This window comes from Echinops telfairi, unplaced genomic scaffold, assembly GCF_000313985.2.
Source record: "Echinops telfairi isolate 266 unplaced genomic scaffold, ASM31398v2 ScPeMD7_2;HRSCAF=8, whole genome shotgun sequence".
In the NCBI taxonomy this organism is placed as follows: domain Eukaryota; kingdom Metazoa; phylum Chordata; class Mammalia; order Afrosoricida; family Tenrecidae; genus Echinops; species Echinops telfairi.
In genome coordinates this window covers 18,818,459-18,837,333 of record NW_022103898.1, presented here as the reverse complement: position 1 = coordinate 18,837,333, position 18,875 = coordinate 18,818,459, and the positions used below count along the sequence as shown (strand labels likewise).

The window sequence follows — 18,875 nt, the reverse complement described above, 5'->3', positions numbered from 1 at the left end:
AGTGAGTGCATGAGTGTGTGTCACCACCGGGCCACGGCCACCTTGTCAGCCTTTTTTGTTCTCTGGTTTTTCAACTCACCACAGGGCATGACCCCCCTGATGTACGCCTGTGTCCGTGGGGACGAGGCCATGGTCCAGATGCTGCTGGATGCCGGAGCCGACCTGAATGTGGAGGTGAGAGTGCAGAGGGTGGCAGTCCCCAGGGGAAGGCAAACAAGGAGTGGGGACTTCCTCACACGAAGGTCACCCCACCGTCCCTGGTGTGGCTGTGGCCAGCGTGAGAACCGCTGAGGCCCCAGCCCGGGCAGCCCCCCAGGAGCTGCCCTCGGCCATATTGTGTGTCAGTAGGAAGGCTGTAGCTGGGGGGAGCCAGGCTTTGCCCCAGCGCGGCAGTAGAACCCCTGGTTCTCACCGCTGACCCGTCCCTGCTGGAAGCAGGGTAGGAAGAGCGCCTGAGCCGGCAGCCCTTCTGCTGGGCCTCATCCCATACAGAGGAAGTGCCGAGCGCTGGGCTGAGGTCCACCACCCGGCGTGGAGGCCACGTGGGGTGACGTGAACAGCACACGGCCACAGGCTATAGAGCAACTGCCTTGCTCTCAAATTCCGAAACCACCGCTGGCCTTGGTGACTTGCTTTGGAGCCTGGGCAAGTGGCTTCTCCTCTCCCAGCCCCGGGGGCCCCCATGGAAAATGGGGGAACAAAGCACATCCGTGTCAGGGAGCTGTGGGAAGAGATTAGGGTCCAGAGGACCTAGCATATGTCCTCGGCTAAAATCCATTTGCCGCTGGCCCAGCCTCGTCGGGGGTGAATCCCACCTGCCTGCCCTGCTCTGTGCTGTCTTGAGGCCCGCTCGCCCTGGCATGCAGACGTTGGCAGCCTCCGAGGCTGGGAACGTGGACCTCCTACCATCCTAATTCAGTGACCCCGGGCAACCTTCTAGCTTCAGATTCCAGGGCCTGGCTTCATACAGAGGGCTTTGTTGTTGCTGTGAGTCAGAGAGCTTGATGATCCTAGTGGCGCAGTGGGGTAGGTGTTGTGCTGCTCACTTCAGGGCTGGCGGTTCAAACCCAGAAGCTGCTCTGTGAGAGAAAGATGAGGTTGGCTGCTTCCGTGAAGGTCTTGGTAATCCTAGGCAGGGTCACTGTGGGTTAACATCAACCTGATAGCAGCGGGTTTGGTTTGGGGTTTATTTCTCTGAAGAAAGCGGACAGGAGAAGGTTTAGATCAGAACCATGGTGGATCATGTATGTTTCAAGTATGGGGCATACTTTTATTTACCCCCTGAGCTTCGGATCCCCAAGAGACGAGCTATGAAGATTCCCCCCTTGCCCCAAGGACTGCGGAGACCCCTGCAAGGGCTTCTTGGTGTTAGGTTATGGTAGTGGGGTGTTGTCTGGTCTACCCCTTCCCTGACAGAGCTCAATCACCAAATGCGGTGGGTTTGGTGGTCACTGTTCAGTAGGAAAGCCATGGATGGATGCGACCATGCGGGACCCCAACTTTCTGCTGCTCTGTCTCCTCTCTCTTGGTCTGGGGTATGTTAGACACCCTCCCCCACACCGAAAGACCAGCACTAGATAGCTCATCTATGATGGGTCCCCTGAGCCCAACAGCATGTGGGTCCCTGTCCTCTGGGAGGCCAGCAGGAGCCTGACACCGCCACCAGGGCAGTGTGGGAGGAGCTGAGATCAAACCATGGCATTTCTCCATCGGCTGGTGCCGTCTTTCTGACTCGAAAGCGTGAAGCAGATCTCACCTGACCGGGGGTTTGCCACCAATGAGAATGTTCCGTCAAGGCGTGGGCTGGGAGGGGGATGGTATTGGGCGCTCTTTCACACCCCCACCTCTCAGAACCTCCAACGCCCCATAAACACAAAGAGGTAACTTGAGGAAAGTGGGGGCGTGGCTCTCTCTAGCTTCTCCAAGGCCACTTAGAAGCGATCCAAACTGGTCCACTGAACTCCTGGCAGGTGAGGAGCAAGGGAGGCATTAGCAGGCGCCACATCCCTGAAAACTTTCCTTACTGCCCCCGTGGAGAAAGTCCCCCAAGCCCCACCTTTCAGCGGCTGCCTTTGGAGGGTGACTTCCCAGGTCTGCTTTTCCCAACACAAGCAGCACAGGTGGCCCGTTCTGGTGAGAGGTGTTTGGGGCATCCAACCGGGAGGGGGAAAGTCCCCACCCCGTGTCGCCAGTGGGTCCCCAAGCACCTCTTGGGCTGGCCTTTTCTACATCTCCAGCCAACATACCTCACCACAGAGAGGCCCGATTCCCGAGTGCCAGTATTGTCAAGGTCACATTGTAAAAATAACTTCGATTTGTTTGTAGGTTGTCAGTGCTCCTCATAAATATCCATCTGTCCACCCCGAGACCCGCCATTGGACGGCTCTGACCTTTGCTGTGTTGCATGGACATATTCCTGTAGTTCAGGTATTAACGCATTCCCAACCCACACCCGCCCTCCCAGCGCGCTCTCTCTTTCTCTCCCAGCATGCAAATCCCCTCCAAGACTCCTATTGGTTAACTGCATGGAAATAGAGCGCATTCATATCATCAGAAGGAGGATGTTCTATGGAATGCTCTACAGTTGCCTGGCTTTAACCAATACGCAGTCACGTGTACACACAGGCTGCCTCACCCAGGAGTGCCAAACCTGGGACAGTCTTCCCAGTTGCTCCAGGGGGAGGTCTGGCCAGCCGTTTGGACTTGGTCGTTGTACTGGTTGCAAGGTGACCAGAAGACTTGGCCTGTGTCGAGACCTTGGAACCTCGCCTTAGGTGTGACCCCAGTGGCTCCCAACCAGTGAGTGACGAGACACATCTGAGTCACCCCCACTTCTTGAGATTCTGACCCAGGAGGACTAGAATGGGCACTGTCTTCTGAAAAGCGAGCTTCCCAGGTTTGGTGAGATGTCTTCCTAAGAGGTCCTTTGGGCAGGTCACGCTAGAAGATGTGCACCCTTTTTCAGGCTTGTGTGGAGGGGGTGTTCGAAGAATACCACGCAGTACATGCCAGGTCTCCAGCTTGGCCTTCGGTTTATCAGAAAAGCAGGCTCATGACCTGATGTGACCCTAAGCGAGCCCCGAGCTGGAGGTGCCTCAGGAATGCGCCTCCTTTGATCGGGTCCAGCCTCGGAGGATTATAGAGAGCAGGAGTGAGGGTTCAGAAGGACATCTCTGCCAAGCTGGGGTCTTGTGGGGCTCTCTCTGGTTGTTTCCCGGGTCCTGGGGATCCCGAAGACAGACTCAAACCAACAGCTCACTGAGAGCGGGCTCCTGCCTGTGGACCATCATGCCCAGTCCATTTCTAGAAAAGCAATAGCAAGTGGAGGTCGGATGGTGGCCTTGGTGGGGAGGGGGAGACACAGATGGCACTTCTGAACATGCAGTGGCATCGCCGGGGTTTACATCAGGAACGTGTGCGCTGGGCAGTCGAGTCATACCCAACAGGTGTCAAGTCACCTCCTTGTGCAGGTGCAGCTAGCATCCTGGCGTGCCCAGCCAGCAGCCCCCTCTTGGCCATGCCTCTTGATCAGAGATGGCAGCCCTGCAGACACAGTAACGATGGCAGGGTCCGTTCCTTTTTACATCAGTGGTGTTGGCAGCAGTTCCCTGAGCAAGTGCCAACCGAGATGGACTCTCTCCCTTTAAGAAGCGCAGATGTCTTGGGGACTGCACAGAATGGAGTCGTTCCAGGCAAACCTCGGCATTTCATTCCGCTGCTTTGTGGCCTGATCTTCCTGGCCAGGACATGTGGCCCTTGCTAGGCTGTCCTTGGAGCCATGCAGGGTGTTCTAGAAGAGATTCTTGCCCGGGGTGGGTTGGCCAGGTGGTTCTTGGAACTCTCCGGATTCTAAGCGATCACACTGATGTCCTCTGTGACGTTAGGGGACCAGCCCAAGAAGGGCATTGCCCAGCACTGTAGTGACAGCGGCTTCTCACTCAGTGCTTCTAGAAAATTCAATGTGCTGTACAGCCACCCAGGCACTTGTTAAAATGCAGACTCCCCCCAGTGAGGTCTGGCCGGGGAGCTGGGAGGCGCCATTGCTAATGAGCCCCCCCAGTGGGGATGCTGGGGTTGTCGGGCTGGGGACCACAAAGGTACAATTGCCACCCAGGGCTGGGAACGTGGGCACTGACCCCCAGGGTGGGATGGAGCAAGGCATCCAATTCCCCCCAGTGTTAGTGCACTGCCACCCTTACTGACGGCTCCTGGGCATGGCCGGTGTGTGGGCCCTTTAACCGTCTCACCACTGTTCTTTCTCCGCAGCTCCTGCTGGACGCTGGGGCCAAGGTGGAGGGCTCTGTGGAACACGGGGAGGAGAACTATTCCGAAACGCCCCTCCAGCTGGCAGCCTCTGTAGGTGAGGATCGCTGAATCTCCCCCCAAGCCGGGGGAGGGGGAGGAGGACTTCACCACACTGGCCCCGGATGTGACTGTGCACGTTCTTTATTCTCTCATAAAAAAAAACACAAAACCTTCTCTGGGCTTGCAGGAAATTTTGAGCTGGTTAGTTTGCTGTTGGAGCGTGGCGCGGATCCCCTGATAGGAACCATGTACAGGAATGGAATTTCCACCACCCCGCAGGGGGATATGAACTCTTTCAGCCAGGCCGCAGCCCACGGACACAGGTAGGCTAGGATGGGACAGCGGCACAAGGTCCCGGCGGTGCTTGTTAAAGATGCAGATTCCCAGGCTTAGCCCAGACCCACCTGCCTCTCCAGATTCGGGCCAAGAGGCAGTGAGAGTGGTCCAGGCCTGGCGGGAGGGGCCCAGAGCTCTGCCAGCTCTCTGCCGAGGCCCACCGTGGGCCGTGGACAGCTGGCAGGCAGAAGGACTTGCTGTGCCCCCTCTCAGCCGGCTGTGCCCTCGCAATGGGGCTGGGCCAGTCTTGACCAGAGTCCAGCACGTCAGCTGTCATTGAGAGAGAAGGAACCATTAGACAATCACAAAGCCCCTAATGTTGGTTACTTCCTTTCTACGCGTCCCTCCAGCCAGCCTTGGTGACACGTGACCCCAGAAAAATCACACAGCCACTCTGTGGGGTTCTTGGGCCCCGGGGTACAGGTCAGGGGGCGGGGCCTTGCTCTGCCGCCTTCAAGGACATTGGTTAACTCCAAGAAGGCCATCGCCTCCAGCGCCCCCATCTCCACATGGAACCCCCATCGGGTCAGGCCTCTGAGACCCCCCTACCCCCAAGTTGGTCTTGTCATCTCCTGTCCCAAGTGCCCCCCACAGCCCCACCCTGGTTGCACACCAGCCCCGCCCCGGCCCGTGCCCCGCCCCCACGGCAGCGCCGCCGCGTGCATCTCTGAGTGTCTTCCTCTCTGGGTTTGTGATTGACAGGAATGTGTTCCGCAAACTGCTCGCGCAGCCAGAGAAGGAGAAGAGTGATATCCTGTCCCTGGAGGAGATTCTGGCCGAGGGGACTGACCTGGCCGAGACCGCCCCGCCCCCCCTGTGCGCCAGCCGCAACAGCAAGGCCAAACTGAGAGCCCTGAGGGAGGCCATGTATCACAGCGCTGAGCATGGTTACGTGGATGTCACAATTGATATCAGGAGCATAGGTCAGTCCGGGCGCCCTCCACCGCCGGGCACGTGCCGCAGCCCCGGACCTAGGACATATGCACAGCCGCATATAGACACACGCACAGATGTGCATGCCTATATAGATACATGTACAGCCTGTATACAGATATGAGTAGGTACGCAGGCACACATGCACGTACGTGCGCATGCACATGTATGTGTACACGCATATCCGCACAGACACATACATAGACACCTGTGTGAACATGTTATGTACATATACACACACATGAATGTCCACCCCTACATACACAGGCACGTGTGCATACACATGTGTGCATATACATATGTATACCTGTATACACAGATGACTATATATGCTCACAGACATGCATGTGCATGCATGTAAACACAAATGCCTAAATACACAGACACACATATATGTACACACCTTTATACACAGGCACCTCCACATGCGCGTTCACACCAGTTCAGATGCATGCATATGCACATGCACACACCTTTATGTGCAGAGACATGCACACGCACACTGACTTGTATGCACACAAATATACACACGCATGTACACATATACACCAAAACAAGGTCACTGCCATCGAGTTGCTTCCGACTCAGCATCTCTGTAGGACAGGGCAGAACTGCCCCTGTGATGTTGCTCAGACTAAATCTTTATAGAAGTCGAAAGCCTCATCTTTCTCTGCAGAGTGGCTGGCAGTTTCAAACTGCTGACCTTGCAGTTAGCAGCCCAACTGGTAACCCACTATGCCACCAGGGCTCACATATATATGTGTAAACATAACATACACAGACATGTGTGCACACACATATACATGCATGTGTGCATGCATGTATCTATATACATATGCACAAATGCATGCACACACAAACAGGTACATACATGCACTTATATACACAGATACAGATACACATACATACTCCAACATAAATGTGCGTATACACACACATACATACACCCACCACTCATACACACACATACATGCGCGCAAGCACATGCACCCCACCAGGGCCCATTGACAGGTTGGGGCCATTTCAGGCTACAGCACCCACATGATTCCAGAGGCAGCAGCCCCCTGCCAGCCCCCCAAATCGGCCCTCACTGACTCCCACACTCAAGACCCCAGGGTCGGGAGCCCTAGTCACCCAGGGCACTCATGTGGAATGCAGATTGCCAGGCCCTGCCTCCAGAGGCTCTGCTGTCGCGGGTCTGGCTGGCTACAGGCTGGAAATCTTTATATTTAACAATCATCCTGGGGGGATCGCTGGGGATCGCTGCCTCGGAGCACCCCACCCCATGGAGCGTGGCCGTGCCCTGGGGCCCCAGAGCTTCTCTTGGGTGTGCCCGGGACCCTGGGGGCCTGGGGCTAATGAAGTTAGCACAGGACCTAGCCTCAGCCCTAACCTGGGAGCAGGGGTAGGGGGTGAAGCCCCCACCCCCACCCCCACCAGGGGTCTCAGGGGAGGGGCCTACCAGCCCACACTGCTTAGGCATCCAGCCTCTGTGGGAGGTGGCTCTTTCACATTCAGCATTTTCGCCACCGCCAGTGGCCCCATCTCCTCGTTTGAACGGGCAGGAGATGTGTGCTCTCTCACCTGGGTCTACCCTGGAGAGGAGAGGAGCAAATGGCAGCCATCGGCTGCTGGAGAGGTGGCTCTCACAGAGGAAGACCCACCCAGTGTAGTGACTGCAGGAGGAACTTTTGTTTCCACCAGAAGCCACGACAGTCTGCCTTGGCGGCTCCCTCCAATGTAAATATCCGTGGGAGCGAAGCAGACAACTGGGGCGTCAGTGGAGGGGCCTCCCCAGCCGGAAACCCTCATCTGGCCGGGATGAGCCGCCATGTCCGGGGCAGGGCCCTTCCATTCATTGAGCTCCTGTCTCCCCCAAAAGTAAAGGAAACAGAAAGGAACCAAGTCAGACCCCAGGAGGGTGTGCCCTGCAGATGACCGAGTTGGAGTCCCGGCTCGATCTTAGGGTGCAAAACGCCGTCCGTCATCCGTCCTAATGGCCGTGGGATCACAACCTTGCATTTGAACTGGTGCAAGTCTTGCGGGGGCGGGGCGGGGGGGGTGGGGAACCCCCACACTGGCGCCATCGGTACACAACCAGCCCCTTTGAGCTTCTTCATTTGACCGTGTCCTGGAACAAAGCCAAGTTTCCAAAACCACACTTTCCCTTCTGGCTGTTTCCCCTGCCCTTCCCCTCCCTGTCCCCTCCCGGTCTCCTGCGACCCTTCCAGGTGTCCCGTGGACTCTGCACACGTGGCTGGAGTCCCTGCGGGTTGCCTTCCAGCAGCACCGGCGGCCCCTCATCCAGTGCTTGCTGAAAGAGTTTAAGACCATCCAGGAGGAGGAGTACACGGAGGAGCTCATCACCCAAGGCCTGCCCCTGATGTTCGAGATCTTGAAAGCCAGCAAGGTACGAGGGGTCTGGCGCCCTTGAGGTTGCAGGGGGAGAGCAAGGCTGGACAAGCACAGGTCTAAATGGGCCCTGTGCCCGCGGTGGACCCCACGTACCTGGGCACCGTATCGTATCATCTGTGGGGCCTGCAGTTCTGCTAAGCATCTATTGTGGCCCAGGAAGGAGGCTCATAATGTGGTGACATATGGAGTGGGTCATTCGTCGTACTGCGAACGGCGAGGTCCACAGTTCTAAACCCCCAGCCGCCCCGAGGGAGAAAGAGGCAGCTGTCTGCTCTGGTAAAGATTTATAGACTCGGAATCCCTCTGGCATAGTGGTTATGTGTTGGTACAGCTAACAACAAGATCGGCAGTTCTAAACCCCCAGCTGCTCTGAGGGAGGAAGACGGGGTTGTCTAGACCCATACAAAGTTACAGTAGTGGAAACTCACAGGGGCAGTTCTATATCCTGTCCTGTCGGGTCACTGTGAGTCAGCATCGACCGGGGACAGCAGTGAGTGAGGGTATGTTGGGGTTTGATGGGGCACAGTCAACTGGATGGCAGTGGGTTTGACTGTAGTGTCTTCTGTCCCCGGAGTCCCTGGGGGGCACATAGTTCATGGACTAGAGGTTAGAAACCCCCCAGAGGAGGGCTTGCTTCTGAAAAATCAGCCATTGGAGGGCCCCAGGGAGAACAGTTCTTTGATACGCAGGCAGCTGCTGGGAGCCAGCACCTCGGCCACTGGTGATGGTGCCCCATAGCTCTCAGGTACATGTGGCCTAAGATGTTATCTTTCCCACCAACGAAGAAGCACTGAAGCTGGGGAGACCTAACCCAGGTGGGGAGACCTAACCCAGGTGGGGAGACCTAACCCAGGTGCTCCAGGAACACAGGAGGCTGTTCAAAAGCGGTGCTGCATCAGAGGGCGGTCCCAGCTGTGACAGGGGTGGGAGCTCAGCAGGGAGGGAGAGAAGGGCAAGCATCACCTGTGTGCGGGGGATGAGAACAGACCTGGGGGTGAGCAGGTAGGAACCCACCAGGGAGAGGGCATCGTGAAGCGCTCCCGGGATCAAGAGGACCCTCCCTGCCGAGGATCTGGAACCCCAGGTTAGGTTTTTCAGGTAGAAAAGCCAGGATGTTTCACATACTCCATCCCTGGCCTCCTTCTCATGCCTGCCAACACCTACCCCCACCCACCCCCACCCAGCCCGGAGGAGCCAGAGCCAGTGAGGAGGGGACTGCAGGGAGGTGGGCCCCACAAAGATGACGCCGAAACAGCCGTCCGGAAGATTTCACTGCACAGAGCAGAACTGGGTTCCTTTTTATGGAAAACCGCAGCGGCCCCACCCCCCTGTAGTTATAATCACAAAAATATTTTTCATTAGTCTGGCTCACGTGTGTCAATATGCATATTCCTAGAAGGCTAAGGAGGAGTCCGGGTGGCATAGTGGTTACACGTGGGGCTGCTAACCTGCATGGTCAGCAGTTCCAAACCAGCAGCCGCTCCTCTGGATAACGACTTTCTACTCCTGTAAACAGTTACGGTCTCAGAAACCCACGCGGGCAGTTCTGCCCTGTCCTATAGGGTCACTCTGAGTCGGCCTCGGCTCGATGGCAGTGAGTGTGGCTTTTGAGGCTGGGCACTAGCAGTTAAGGTGGCTTTGCGATAAAATAATAAAGTTTACAGAAAAATCCACTGAGGTTGAGAACGACATCATACTTGGTAAGGTTGAGGGTCAGCAAAAAAAAAAAAAAAATCAAACAGGTACTGCCTCTCCATGGGGTCGATGACCAGTCTCAGAGACCGGGAGGATAGGACCCACACACGTCCGTGCGCACCTGGCCCTGTTCTCAGCTGCTTTCCGGCGTTCACTCGTGGGATCCGTGGGATCCCATTGGAGTGGGGACTTTTCTTGGCCCCATGTAGCTGACGGGGAGCCCGAGGCCCCTGCTAGAGGTCACACCGTTGTTACCGAAGAACAGGGTTGCTCTGTAGCACCCCCTCCCTCTTCTGCTGTGCCTCCAGGGTCCTGTACGACACTGTGGTTGTGCGCTTGGGGAGTCCGTTCGCTCACAGCGAGCCAGTGTCAGAGGGAAACTGCCCCGTGGGTTTTCTTGGCGGTGACCTTTACTGGGGAGCCCTGGTGGCCTAGTGGCGATGCGCTGGGCTGCGATCCGCAGTTCGAAACCACCAGCAGCTCCATGGGAGAGAGACAGAGCTTTCTACTCCTCTAAAGAGTTACCATCTCAGAAACTCACCGGGGCAGTGCGCTGAGTCGGCAGTAAGTTTGGGGTTTTGGGGAACCTTCACAGATGGCAGGCGGCGGGGTTGTGTCTTTCTCTTACAGAGCCTCGGGTGGGTTTTTCCCACCACCCTCTCCATCAGCAGACTAGCTCTTAACTACGGCACATCTAGAGCTCCTTCTGAGAAGAGGGGGCCTGGGAAAGCTCAGGGGAAATTGGCCTCTGAGCCAACAGGCAGAGCGGGCCCCCGAGGCCAAGCGCCACCGAGGGTCTGCCTACTAAGAGTGAAGCAGGCACATGGAGCTGCCTCCAGCCCCCGCCACCCCCCATTTGAGCCCAGAGTACCGGGCCTCTGTCCACAGGGAGCCTGGGAAGGCGCTGGCCCCCCTGGGGGCTGGGGCTGTGCCTGATGTCAAGCCCCATGGAGTCCCAAAGTGGGAGCAGGTGTGCCGGCCCTCGAGTAATGAGCCTCGGTGATTCCCTGATGTGCCAAACCTGCTGGAAGCATTTCAAAGCCAACTCTCCCCAGTCTCTTTATTTTCATTTTATAAAAATAAAAAGGCTTTCACATCCATCTTTGCGGCAGGCATTGGCCGGTCTGCTCCTGGGGTCTGCCATTCTCTCACATGCGCTTCTCCGTCTTTGGGGGGCTTTCGTGGAAATTCCAGACATGACTGAGATGTCCTTTGTATAAAGTAAATTGAATCTGTGACTTGTTTTAAGTCTACTATTGTGTAGTCTAAAATACACCTACAAAAGCAACCAAGCCATGGGGTTGAGCTAATGCACACGGGGCAGATTGTCCAATAAGCAAGACTGCCTTGTGCGTTCTTATTAACCCACAGTGCATAGCTTCGCATATTTTCCACCACATACTCAACCCCTCCCCTGTTAGGGATGGTAAACTTGAAAAAAGGCTTTGATAATGTAGGAAGGGGCTGTGGGGCTGGGAGAGAGACAGAGGCCAGCCAGCCTTCAAAGCAGAATCTCTGAGGAGGTGGGGAGAAAAAGTGAGACTGTTCACTACAGAGTAGTAAGTATGCACAAGTGAGCTCCTGCTTGCCTGGCGCACCAAGTAGTCCCACACTGCTGATGAATTTTCACACAGTCATGTGCCCCTGTGTACACAGCACCAGACCAAGAAATGGGGCATGAAGGATCTCTGGTAGCATAGTGTTTACACATTGGGCTGCTAACCACAAGGTCCGCAGTTTGAAACCACCCACTGCTGCGGGGAAGCTGGGAGAGGAAGAGGGAGTGGGAGAGAGAGGGGTGAGATGCTTTCTGCCCCGTAAAGATGGACAGTCTCAGAAACCCATGGGATTGCTATGCATCCTAACGGACTTGTTGGGAGGGAGGGAGTTTGAACACCTGGCAGCCTACCCCAGCCACCGCTCCCCAAAGTGGGAATCACGCTATGGACTTCTGACGCTGTACTTCATCACTCCTGGAGCCCTGACCTGTTGGCACCTACACATTTTAATAGGTGTAGGATACTCCTTAGAGCCCGACTCCATGGTGTAAGAATCTACAGGACCCCTGGCGGCATAGGGGTTCTGCGTCAGACTGGGACCCCGGCGGCACTTTGAAACCACCAGCTGCTCCTTGGGAGAAAGACCAGGCTTTCTGCTCCCAAAGAAAGAGTTACAGTCTCAGAAACCCAGGAGGGGGGGCAGTTCTACCTCGTCCTATGGGGTCACCATGAGTCGGCATCAACTCCATGGCAGAGATGGTGCTAACCACTCTCCCATCATGAAGGTGTGATGCTGGAATCCTTTGTCACCGCCAATGGTGTGGCAATCAGAATGGGTGCCCTCCCACACCCCACGGAGGTCATTGGACACCATCCCTGGAGGGTAGAGATAGTTCATGTACTCAAAGGCTCCCTGCAAGGTTGGAATTTTGAGGTCACCTTGAAGTCCCTCAGAAGAAAGGCCTGGCAACCTGCTTTGGGGCAGTCCTTGAATACCCCATGGGGCACAGTTCTGCTCTGACACATGGGGTGACCAGGAGTCAGAATGGGCTTGGCAGCAACGGTGGGGGGGTGGGGGTGGTAATGTTTTACAAGGGAGTCAGGGCTTTGAACTGGTTCATTCCAGTTAGGCTCCGTGCTGAGAATCTGCCTTTCCATCTCGGCTTGGTCAAGTAGAGGGCCAGTGGAGAAGGAAGCCCGTCAACGAGGTGGATTGACACGGTGGCTGCGCGATGGGCTCAAGCACAGGAGCAGCTTTGAGCTGGCGGGACCAGGCAGTTTCCTTCCGTTGTGTGGGAGGGTGGCTGTCAGTGGGAACCCACAACTAATCCTGTCCCTTAGTCACTGTGAGGCAGAACTCAGCTCAATGAAAGTGAGTTTGGTTTGGTCCAGAGATACAAAGGGGCTTTCAAAACGGAATTAACAAATCTAAAACAGTTCCACGAACTTTTTGAAGATCCTTGCATCTACATTTCAACATGGTCTTATGAACACAAGAGTCACTTGGGGTCTTGGGTTTTTTGTTTGTTTTTTTAAAGGGTGGGGGCAGAGAGATTCTGAATCCGTATACATGGGGTAGAAATGAACCAGAATGAACAGAAGTTGTGCTCATGGGAGCCCAAGACGACGGAGCCCGCCGGGTCTCCGGAGTCTGGGAGCCCCAGGGAAGCAGGTGTGCAATGGCTCAGCAGAAGGAGACCGGAGACTTCAGGGCCAGTCATCAGTGTCTGACAGCTAGAGAGTAGGGCAGGTCAGTGCCAGTGTCACCAACAGCTCTGGCAGCAGCTGGGAGGCGGGGAAGGAAAGTGGACTAGAACCAGCTCCCGGGCCTGGCAGCAGTCCTGGTCCTGGAGGGTGGGGAAGGGGCGGGGAGCCAGGTAGGGACGGGACAGCGCTTGGCCTTGGAGTTTCAGCTTTCAGAGGGTTCTGTGGCGACCCCTACTGGTGAAACGGGATTATTATCAGTAACCAAAATCTCAAACCCAAACTCACTGCCATCAAGATCCTGACTCATCGAGACCCGACAGGACAGAGTAGAACTGCCCCCGTGGGTTTCCAAGACAGTCACCCTTTCCGGAAGTAGAACGCCTCCTGGCTGGTAGTTTCAATCTGCCGACCTTGCGATGGGGAAGCCCAACCAGTAACCCCACCAGTCCACCACCAGGGCTCCTCTACCCTAAATCCATAGGCTTAAAACTGCAGCAGTTCTCATCCTGTGGGTCGTGACCCCTTAGGGGGTCGAAGGACCCTTTCACAAGGGTCGCCTAAGGCCATCGACAAACACACATTCCCGATGGTCTTAGGAACCAAGACACCACCCCTCTATCCGTCTCCAGGCGGGTCCGCCCCCATGCAGATATGCCCACCTACCACGCTACACCATGCTTCAAGACAAAATTTCATTGATTTGTCATTAGAAATAAATATTTCGCAATATATAATTACATATTGTTTTGTGATGAATCACTATGCTTTCATTATGTTCAGTTTGTAACAATGAAAATAACATCCTGCATATCAGATATTTTTACTTCATGATTCATAACAGAAGTAAAATTACAGTGATGATGTAGCAACATAGATAATGTTATGGTTGGGGGGTCACCACCACATGAAGAACTGTATGAAAGGGATGCAGCTTGAGGAAGGTTGAGAACCGCTGCTTTAAGGGAAGCTGGCCCTCTCTGGATGGGGCCAGGGACTGCGAATGGAGGAGGGGAAGAGGGGGAGGCAATCCACTTTCCAGTGCAGAGCCAGGAGGCAAAACTGTTCGCAGTCAATGGTCAGAAGGAATTCCATGGAAGCTTAGCCCCTCCTTGTTTTCCGTGGCCTTCTGAAAAGCAGGTGCTCAGAATTTAAGCTTTAATACAGGCTATGTTTATATTCTGGGACAAGAACCAACCATTTACAAATGGTTGGAAGCATCCTCATAATGACTTATTTGGCCTTAGTTCTGATCCCTGTACCACACCTACCAATACTTTCCCCCTTAACTCCCTGAGCCAGTTTTGACCTGTGGCCATCCCCAGGTGTGCTCAGTGGGGTTTTCAGTAGCTGGTTCCACACAAGTAGATTCCCCAGGCCTTTTTCCCAAGGTGCCCCGGGCAAACGCCAGCCTTTCGATTAGCAGGTAAATGCAGTAGCCCTTTATAAAGACTCCTCCCCTCAACCAAAGGGTCACAAATATTCCTCCTCCTCTCAAGGCTGGTGTCACTTGTTTGCTGGCTGTTTAAGCAGCCCCGGTAGGGCAATGGTTAAGCGCTCAGTTGCTAACCTTGAGGTTGGAGGTTCACAGGCTCCAGCCACTCTGCCGGAGAACACCGCCCCCGTGAGCTTTCATAGAGACCTGCAGCCATGGGAAGCCGACGGGGCGGTCTGTAGAGTTGCTATGAGCTGAAATCAACTTAGTGGCCATGGGTTCACTGCCCTCTCTGCAGTGACTTCAGAGAGCTCCCTGGTACCCTTTGTCCAGTCTTCCCCAGAGGGACACCTTGCAGAATTAGAGTAAACGTCATAGCCAAGTTACTGACATACAGTCAAGATACAGAGCATTTACGTCACCACGCAGAGCCCTTGTGGGGTAGTGGGTTCCACGTTGGGCTGCATCTCCTAAGGACCGCAGTTCAAAACTGGCAACCACTCTGCAGGAGGAAGATGAGGCTCTCTGTCCCCGCAGGGATTTACAGCTCAGGAAGCCCAGAGGGCAGTTCTACGTTGTTCTACAGGGTCACTGTGAGTGGGAATCAGCTTGAAGGCAGTGGTGAGTTTGTCGAAGGCCATTGGCTGGACGATGTGGAAGTCGCATGTTCCATCATTAAGAAGTTGCCTGACAGTTTTCCACAGCGGCTGCTCGGATTTCTCATCTCACGGACACTGCTTCAGCTTCTCCCCATTCCCAGTTGGCTGTTGCCACTACTGCCTACGTCAGTCATGCAAATGTGTGTGGCTTCCACGTGCACGTCTCTAAATGATGAAGGAGGTTGAAGGTGCCTGTGTGTCTTCCCCATCCGCCTGCCCTGGTCCGTGAAGGCTCTCTTCCTGTCTTTTGCTCACATTCCAATTGGATTGTTTGCTTTTTTACTTTTGGGAGTTCTTTGATCTTTTACCTGATAGCTCTTTGTCTATTAGGATTAAATATCTGAATAGACATTTTCTCCCTCCAGACAAGGTCTTTCCAGAGAGGGTGCTTTCAATTGGGATGAAATCCAGTTGATCAATTTATTCCTTTCCTTGATCATGCGCTCAGTGTTGACGCAAAGAACTCAGCCTAGTTTTTCCTTCCAGTTTTTAGTATTACTTATTATATGTAAGTCTGTGATTCATTTTGAGTTCATTTTAAAATTTTATTTTATTTTATTTTATTTTATTTTTACACCTAGAGCAAATACTCCAGCATCATGTGTTACAAAGGCTACCTTTCTTTTGTTGAATTCTTTTGCACCTTTGTAAAAAACATCCATTGTGGGTCTGTTTGGGGGTTCTTGGTCCGTTTCCCTTGACCTGTGTGTATCTTTGGGCCAGCACAACACACTCTCCATAACTTTAGCTCTATAAGAAGTCTTAGAGTAGGATAGACAGACCCTTCTTATTTCTTCTTTTTCAAAATTGTTTGTCATTCTACTTCCTTTACCTTTCTATATAATTTTAGAACAGTCTTGTGTGTAGATATAGAGACTGGGATTTTGATAATAATTGCCTTAAACCTGTATATCCATCTGGGGAGATTTGATACCTTATTAAGTTTTCCAATCCATGAACATAGTATATATCCCTTCATTTATTTATATCTTTTTGTTTGTTTGTTTGTTTGTTTGTTTGTTTGATCCATCAGGATCGTGAATTCTTCAGTCCTGGATATGTTTTGTTATATATACACCTGTTTCCTTTTCTTTTCCGTTTTGAGCAATTGTGATGTTATATTTTTCCATTTCTCTTACATGCATGTAAAGTAGAATTGATTTTTTGTATGTTTATCTGAATCTTGTGAACTTGCTGGACTCACTTATTAATTCTGGAACTGATTTGTATATTTCTTTGGATTATCTATATAGATAATCATGTCACTACAAACAGAGTTTATTTCTTCCTTTCTTACCCTTGTGGATGTAGTTTATTTCCTTTCCTTGGCTTATTGCACTGGCTACTTCCAACACTACATTGAGTAAGAATGGTGAGAGTGGACTTCTTTGCCTGGTCCCCTGTCACGGGGGGAAAGCATTCATTTTTTAACCATTAAGAATAATGTTATTATTAAATTAGATGTTAACTGTAGGGTTTTTTGGTTTTGTTTTGTTTTTTTGTTTCATTTCAAACTGGGAGATTTCCCTTGTTTTGGTTTTTTTGTTTGGTTTTATTTGGTATCATTTTATAATGAATGGATGATAAATTTTGTTAAATGCTTTTCTGCATCAACGGATATAATTATGTGATTTCCCATTTTAGTCTGCTCATGTAGTGGGGGGCATGGATTCGTTTTAAAAAATGAAAACAGCCTTGCATCCCTGGGATAAACTCCACTGGCTCATGATGTGTAATTCATTTTACATATTGCTCAATGATATTTGCTAATGTTTTGATAAAGATTTGTATGTCTGTATTCACAAGATATACTGCTCTGTAGCTGATTTTACTTTTTATTTTCGTAATAGCTTTCTGCTTCTGGTATCAAGATCATAATACTTATATCCTAAAATGATTTGGAAAGTCCCCACTCAAGAATGTTTCATTTTATGGAAGAGCGATATACAAACAAGTGTTACTTCTTGTTTAAACATGTGATACAACTCCGCAGTGGCGCCATCTGAAGATGTCCAGGGAGAGCTGGGTTCTGTTGTTGTTGTTGTTGTTGTTGTTGTTGTTGTTGTTGTTTTTATGAATTCAACATCCTTAGTCGTGAATGGAGTTCTTCAGCTTACCTATTTCATGTGGAGCGAGTTGGTGTAGATTGTGCTGGAATTTTGAAAAACTGGGCCAGAGCTGTTTCCCACGTTTGTCATGGGCTCTTGATGCCCTTTTATGCCTTTCACCCCTGATGGCACGCATGTAGGTCTCCCTCTTTTCTTTCCCCAGAAATATGTCTGTTTCACTGATATTTTCAAAGAAATAGCTCTGTTTTATATACTCTATTTTTCTTGGTTTCTATTTCATCGGTTTCATCTCTATTGTTTATGTTTTCCTTCCTTCTATGTCCTTTGCGTTTATTTTGCTTCGCTTTTTTCTAAGTTCTTGAGGAGGAAGCTTAGCATACTGGTTTGAGACTTTTCTTCTTCTCTATGCATCTCTTCCTAATGCCCCTCTGACCATTGCTCAGCTGTGCTCCACATAGTTTGATACATTTTCAATTCAATGTCTTTTCCCTTTCCCTGGAGACTTCCACATTGACCCATGGATTATTTAAAAGTGCATTCTTTAGTGTCCAAATGTCGGGAGATTTTCCTTGTGTTGTTGTTGTTATTGATTTCTAGTTTGATTCCATTGTGGTTAGAGAACATCCTCTGTATGATTTCAATCGCTTTTAATTTTTGAGATTTGTTTTATAGCCCAGGGTCTGATATGTCTTCCACCACAGACTCTTGGAAAGAATGTGTATTTCACTATGGTTAGACAGAGTTCTATAAATCTCAACAGTATCTTCCTGGTTGATGGTTGTCCGGCTCTACAGCCTACAGATTTTGTTTAACCTCGTTGATCTAACAGTTGTTGAAAGAGGGGTGAAGTCCCCAGAAAAACAGTAGATTTGTCTATTTGTCCTTTCAGTTTTTGGCTTCATCTCTTTGAAATTCGGTGGTTTGATGCGTACACTTATCACCTTGTTGGTGGATTGACCCTTTTATCACTATACAGTGTGCCTCTGTGCTGGTAACGTTCCTTGTTCTAACATCTACATTATAATCGCTCCTTCCTGTGGATTGATGTTTTTATCCTACACCTTTTCTCATCTTTTATTTTCCACATGCCTATATCATCACGTGGGCAGCGACTGTCTGTCAGTTTGTCATTCTGTAGTGACTGGAGGATGGCTGTGGTGCTGGAAGCGATGGCACTGGCATTTCACACGCCAGCAAGGCCATCCAGGATGAAGCCGTTTCAGCAGAGCTTCCAGACGAAGAACGGACAACGAGGAAAGGAGGCCAAGGCTGCCAACCTCAGAGGAAGTCACCACCGACAACCCCATGGATGGCGCTGAAACACTGTCAGAAAACCCAATGAATAGAAAGAAGCCGAACCAGGCCAGGATGGTGCAGGGTCAGCCTGCGTTTTGTTCTGTTGTACATAAGGTCTCCGTGAGTCAGAACTAACCCAGCAGCACATCCCCAAAACAGCATATCCTAATACTTGAAGGGATCCTGGTGACCCCATAGAACAGAACAGAACTGCCCCTATAGGTTTCCAAGCCTGTAAATCCTGATGAGAATAGAAAACCTCATTGTTCTCCCAAAGAGCAGCTGGTGGCCTTGAACTACTGACCATGTGTTTAGCAACCCAATTTGTAACCATCGCACCACCAGGATGCATAGTGTTGGGATTTTTATCCATTCTATCCATCGCTGTCTTTTGATTGGTCCGTGTAGACCATTGACATCTAATGCAATCATTGGTGTTTGTTTGGCTTAGATCTGCATTTTTGTTTTCTCTGTGCCACCTCTTCCTTCCCCTTCCCCCCTCCTGCTCCTTTTAATTGCCTTCTTATAA

General features: G+C 52.0%; 1 protein-coding gene across 1 annotated transcript in view; it reads left to right on the top strand.

The window, feature by feature from the left end:
• The window catches only part of BTBD11 (BTB domain containing 11), a 198,419-nt gene that overhangs the window by 152,486 nt on the left and 27,058 nt on the right, over nt 1–18,875 (top strand). Inside the window, exons 6-11 of the mRNA XM_045291152.1 lie at nt 85–174; nt 2,326–2,427; nt 4,267–4,360; nt 4,493–4,628; nt 5,344–5,564; nt 7,806–7,984. Of these exons, the coding sequence (XP_045147087.1) occupies nt 85–174; nt 2,326–2,427; nt 4,267–4,360; nt 4,493–4,628; nt 5,344–5,564; nt 7,806–7,984 (822 nt within the window). The remainder of the gene's footprint in view (nt 1–84; nt 175–2,325; nt 2,428–4,266; nt 4,361–4,492; nt 4,629–5,343; nt 5,565–7,805; nt 7,985–18,875) is intronic.